At 51.1% G+C, this 6000-nt stretch overlaps 1 protein-coding gene across 2 annotated transcripts in view; it reads left to right on the forward strand.

Annotated features, from left to right (window-relative positions):
- The window catches only part of GDPD5 (glycerophosphodiester phosphodiesterase domain containing 5), a 63105-nt gene extending 57670 nt beyond the window's left edge, over nt 1-5435 (forward strand). Inside the window, exons 15-17 of one of the 2 annotated variants that reach the window (XM_017727122.1) lie at nt 270-284; nt 3595-3707; nt 5034-5435. In XM_017727122.1, the coding sequence (XP_017582611.1) occupies nt 270-284; nt 3595-3707; nt 5034-5149 (244 nt within the window). In that variant the 3' untranslated portion in view covers nt 5150-5435. The remainder of the gene's footprint in view (nt 1-269; nt 285-3594; nt 3708-5033) is intronic. The other variant, XM_008644646.2, reaches the window with a different exon arrangement.
- Nucleotides 5436-6000: the final 565 nt, after the last annotated feature.

Raw genomic sequence — 6000 nt, forward strand, 5'->3', positions numbered from 1 at the left:
TGGGTGGGAGCAGAGACACTGCTTCGATGTGCTCGTCCTCTCCTCCGCATGGCTTTTCTCTTCTCCGCAGCTGAGGGCAGGGGCTGCTCCTGCTCTTCTGCTCCAGCCCCGGTGACAGGATTGTGGCAGCCTCTCCAGAGGGGAAATACCAACTGTGATGACTTCTGACTAACCTTTTTTTGCCTCTTTGCCTTGTTATTTTCTTACTGCTCTGACTGTTGTGCATGTTCCTCCTCTTTCTCTCTCTGCTGCATTCTGGCATCTCACAGCTATCACATGATCAGGTAATTCTGGTGCTTTCCTCCTCTTTCTCTTTTTCATTCAATCTTCCTTTCTCTCTTTCTTTCTCCCTCTCTGCTATGGCTTCACTGCAGATGGACAGGATAGGATGCAGCTTTTCCTGATGCTTTCCAACATCTGGCTTCAGGAAGGGACCATGAGGGTTTGAACATTGCATAGTCCATAGCCATGAGCCACCATGGAGGTCTGATGCTGAAGCCAGTGGATGTTTTGAAGGCAATCTGACCTTCTGTTACAATGATCTAAGTCACTGCCTTTTAAAACAGCCCAGTTCTGAGGTCTTGGGGCATGTTGTAATTGGGAGATTCCCAGAGGATGTAATGCTTTCTCTGTGGAAATAATCCCATGCAAAATATCCCCTTCCTTCCTGTATTTACCAGAGGTGTTTGAGATCAGCCTCTTCTGAACAGGCCTATCCTAAAGAAAACCATGGAATCTAGTCAATTACATATGATAGTGCTTCTCTAATTAATTCTTTGAATTAATGGAGCTGATAACTGGAAAGGTTTGGCTCATCAATTGCTGCCCTCAGTGCTTGGGATCTTCCCAAGTTACACCACTGTGAAACTGGAAATACAGTGTGAAAATACAGAGCACTGTGGTAGGGGAGGGAATTGAGCCTGGGGCGCTGGATTTGAAGTGCCAGCAGTCTGATTCCCAGATTTCTCCTGGCCTTGGCTGTTGCCATCCCTTTGGAGGGAAGCGCTGTCGCTTGTCTGCAGTAAAGCCTTTGCTGCCGCCCTACTCGGACCAAACTCTCCACGCGTTCCCTTCTCCATTGCTCCCGCTCTGTGCCATGGGCTTGTATTCCTGAGGAATTTGTTGCCCCCACCCACTGCCTCGGGGTCAGGGTTGGCCCTTGCAGGGGTCCATGAGGTGCTTTGGATTGCGGTGTTATGGCCTCGTGGCATCTCCCCGAAACAGGGCCTGGCTGTGGGGCTGGGCTGAGCCCTCCTGTGGGTGCAGGGAGGTCGGGTGGTTCCCCCTTCTCGCCTTCCTGTTGCTCGTGGATGAAGAGAAGGCCAGCATGGAGGAGCTGGGCAGGCTTTAGGCAGGAGCAGGCACAGGAGGGGAACTCTTTGCAGCTGGCTTGGCTCTGTGCTCGCTCCATCTTATCACCTCAGTGCTGATCAACCCCACTTTTATCTCGACCCCTCTCCCAGCCCCTTTCCATGGCATTGAGCATCTCCCCTCCCACCCAGGGTCTGGCCGTGGCCCTAACCCGGTGTATGCTGTCTCTGTGTTGTTGTCCCAGTATTTTTTAGTCTGTTCCCACCCCGTGTCCGTCTGGTCTGCTCTGACGCCAGCCTCCCAGAACAGGACCTTCCTGCTGTCTCTCTGGCCTTTTTGCACGCTGCAGTCCCAAACCTGGTCCATCACAACAGAGTCCAAGGGGGTAGGAGAGGTGCTATTTTCTATTCAACCAGCTTTTTGGAGACCCCAAGGCTACTGAGCGCAGCACAGAGTGTTTCACGTGGTGTTGGTTGGAGTTGCATCGTGGTTAAATGTACTGGTGGCTCTTCTAAGAGGATATTTCAAAGCACCCCTGGAAGATGGGGTTACCCTCTCCTGGCTCAATCAGAGCAATGCAGCCCTGGGAGAGGAGCCATCATCTCCTTGTGCATGTTTTACCGCTCTGGGGCTGCCCACAGCCGCCACGGGAGATGGAGAGCACAGAGCACTGCTTGTTCCTCTTGGCAGGAGGAGAAAAGCCCTTGGTCCCTGCACATGTTTGAGGCTGGGTCTCTGTGCCTCAGAATGACCCGTGTCCTCCATGGAATGGCTGGGATCTGTGGGCAAGAGGTCGCCTTTGGCCACAGAGTGACTTGATGCTGAAAAGCCTGGTGTGGTGGGCAAAGAAAAGGCTCATTGTTGTACCAATGTGTTTTGGTCCTGATTTAGAGTTTAAGGAGGGTCTTATCCTGTGTGATCTTGCAATCACATTGGCCTTAGTGGGATCTGCCTGCAGGGGACACTAAGGCCAAAAATATGTTCCAGGTCAGAGTGGCTCAGTTTAGATGATGATGATGATGATAGAAAAAAAAAAAAAATTAATTTTTGTTTTATAGCATAATGTCTTTGCCTCCTTGTGCTTCCTCTTCATTGCTTCTGTCCATGGGTCTGTGAGTTGTGTCGTGTTGCCATCCCACCCCTTCTTTTCTGTGTAGCCTTCATCTGTACCCTGGTCAAAGCCTGATGGTCACCCAGTGTCAACCACTGGGATTTGGGAAGGGGGTCCACAAAACTGACACCAGCTAGATTTACCTGGGGGAAAAAAATTGCAGAACCTCTTTTGTGGATATTGATTTGTCAGGCTCATGCTGTAGACCCAGGCTGAAGATTTGTGAGCTCCTCAAATCTGCTGGGTAGGGGGGTTAGAAATTGAAGAGAAGGTGATTGTTTTGATCACCTTCTCTTGTGTGGGTGAGCCACTAGATGGTGCCAGCAGATCAGAAACTTCATAAGCCACCCTAAATCCCTGCTGTTTCTTTATTAAATAGCTTTAGAGCATCCCTGGCTCTGGCAGGGAGAGTGGGATTTACTGATGGGTCAGTGGGGTGTGGACTATGAAAGCCTGGCCTAAACATAATCCCATTGTGGTGGGCTCTTGGGTACAGGGGCCTTGGCTGAGCCCACCAGGCCGTGTTTTCCCTATTCCAGCAGCCCATCTTCCCCTCCTAATGAGGGTCTGCCACAGGGCTGCTCTCAGTGCCCCCAAGTGCCACATCTGCATGGCTGTTAAATCCCTCCAAAGATTAGCACTCCACTATGGCTCTGGGCAGCTGTGCCGGGGTTGGACAGCCCCTTTTGGGGGAGGAATATTTCCTAATACCCAATCTAAACCTCTCCTGGCACACTCTGAGACCATTTCCTTGCTGTGTCTCAGATTTGAGACTTTAAATTGTCTCTGAGCTCTCTTCTCTCACAAGCCTGACTGGCACTCAGTGAGGGAAAGGTGGTGGTTTCTTTACTTGCCTTGTTCTCTTGTTTCTTCCCTCTCAAAGTTAAAACACCTCTGTCTCCATTGTACAGCAGGAGAGGGCTGTGGAAAAGCTGCAGTTCTTGGGGAAATTAGTTCATGGATATGTGAATGCATGGGTCAAATTCCCAGGTGGAATTTGGGTGCTAAAGGTGGTTAAAGATTCCTGAGGTAACACTCTGATCTCTGAGCATCCTCCTGCCATGTGGGGTTGTGTAGGTGCAAGGGAGCAAAGGGACTTGGTGGCCTCTTGCACAGAGGATGCTCCTGTGTCTGGAGAGACCAGTCCCTGAAATCCTGCTCCTGTCTTGCAGGTGGCGCCTGGGAAGCATCAGGACCTACAACCCGGAGCAGATCATGCTCAGCGCTGCTGTCCGCCGCTCCAGCCAGGATGTCAAGATCATGAAGGAGAAGCTGATCTTCTCAGGTAGGAATGGGGCTGGTGGGTCCTTCCCTCAGCTGTCACCCTGTTGAGGGAGGAGCTGGTCTTGATTTGGGAGTCTTTTCCTGCTGTGGGTCAGGGGACTGGGCTGACCTTGCTGCATTGCACTTGAGGGATATGGGCAAGGCTCATGGGGGTTGGAATGAGGTGAGCCTTAAGGTCCTTTTCAACCCAAACCATTCTGTGATCCATCCCAAACTGGTTCATGTCTGAGCACTGATACGCTCAGAAGTCCTGCATTTAGCTTCCCAAGTTATCCCATCTTACACTGTCCCACATCTTCTCCACTCTTCATTGTCAAAAGCCATAAAACCCACTAATAATGGCACATGTGGCCACAGATACGGTGATGAGTTTGGGGTAGACCTGAAATTCAGTGGCATTAGAGATTGAGGGGTTCCTGATATCCTTGTGCTCCTTCCGGAGTTTATTTCTGTTGGAACACATTTGTAACGTGTCCATCACATGCCACCTCTAAGACAGATATCAAAAATGTGAGCAAAGATGGAAATGTTTAGCTTTAAAAGGTTAAATGTGGTGCATGAAGCTGAAAAACTCACCTTTGAAGGAATGTGAATATAATCCCTCCACCCCCTGAGCTTTGTTATGGGTTTTCTTTTTTTTTGTATTTAGGGTCGGGAGATGCCCAGCAGGGATCAGGGTTTAGTGCACTGGGCACAGACACAGCAAAAAGGCAACTTTGCTTATTGTGTGAAATGCCAGCCAGAGGTGGTGAAAATCGGGTGTAAATCCAGGGAACCCAGACAAGGAAAGCTTGGGCACAGCAGAATTAAGCTTATCTAACGTGTCCCAGACATAAAACATCCCAGACATAAAACATCCTTAAGGTGGGGGATGGGGATTGAAGTTTTGTGCCTCTGGAACAATTGTTCTTGCCTAGGGTGGATGTTTGCCATTAAAACATCAGTGGGTGTAGGTTTTTCCCAGTGAAACCAGGGACTAAAGGAGTCAGTCCTTTTCCAGGATGGCCATTTGGGCAGGGATTTGGCTCAGTACTTGGTACCACTCTCCCACAGGTGCCTTGCTCAGCCTGTGACAGTGACATCAGGTGTAGGGGGGGATCCAGCTGTGCCTCTGGTGGTGGCACCACGGTGAAGGGCTGAAATGTGGAGCTCCAAACTGGAGGCAGATCCTGTTCAGAAGTGGTTGGAAATGAGTGCAGTGTTCCTAAGTCCCTGTAGGGTCTGATGGACCCCATGGGCTGGGATTGCAGGGCTGCTCAGCACCTCAGTTTCTCCATCCAGGGTGGATGCTCCTGCGGTGACATCCCTGCTTTTCTGCCCTTCCCAGAGATCAGCAACGGTGTGGAGACCACGGACGAGCTGTCCTTCTGCTCCGAGAACGGCTACGCCAACGAGATGGTGACACCCACGGACCACCGGGACACCAAACTCCGGCTCAACTGAGGACTCTGCTCCGGCCCTGCGCACGCTCTGGCAGCGAGAGCCGCGCTCTCCTGCTTCCTGCGGGATGGGAACCTCCGAGGAACTGCTGGTCGGGCAGAAACCCCCTCCCCCTCCCCACCACTGGCTGCTCCTCCTCCCTGGTTGTGAGGCTGGGGGGCTTATTTTTGTAAATATGTAGAAAAAACGAATTTTTTGTCTTTTTTTTTTTGAGCGTAATTCTTTCCAGGGCATGAGTGGAAATACTGTGTTCATTAAATCCTCAACCTTATGGCTGAAGTTCTTTGGATCTTGATGTGAGAGCCTGAGTCCCCTGGGGGGGTTTTGGGAGCAACACGGTGGACGCGTGTCCCCTTTCTCCCCCGTTCCCTAATCCAGTCCTTCCCCGGTGCAGCGACTGTGTAGCTGAATGTTGTGATGTTCTTGTGAAGTGTTCCTTTTGTTATGGTTTATTTTCTTTTGGTTTTCCCTCATTCCCCTTTTCCTGGGCAATGGAAGTGTAGCTCTGATGCACCAGGAGGCTGTTGGGAGAAGAGAGGCTTGCCGAGGAGAGGAATTCACGCTGCTCCTCCCTGCTGAAGTTCAGAGCCGGGGAAGGGCCTGCACTGGCTCAGGCGCTCGGGCACCTGCTCCTTGTCCCATCCTCTTTCCCCAAAGCCTGGATGCTCGATGGGGAATGGCCTTCTTGGAATGTCCTGCCAGAGTTGTGAAGGCAAATCCTGAGCATTTCCTGTAGATTGGGCTCTGCTGGCAGCAGGTTTGGATTTTTTTTTTCTCCTTTTTTTCCTCTCTTCTCCCCAAGCTGGGCTCTGCTGGGAGCCCAGATGGCTTGTGACAGACAGGCAGTGCCATGG

This window comes from Corvus brachyrhynchos, unplaced genomic scaffold (assembly GCF_000691975.1).
Source record: "Corvus brachyrhynchos isolate BGI_N302 unplaced genomic scaffold, ASM69197v1 scaffold412, whole genome shotgun sequence".
Classification (NCBI taxonomy): Eukaryota; Metazoa; Chordata; class Aves; order Passeriformes; family Corvidae; genus Corvus; species Corvus brachyrhynchos.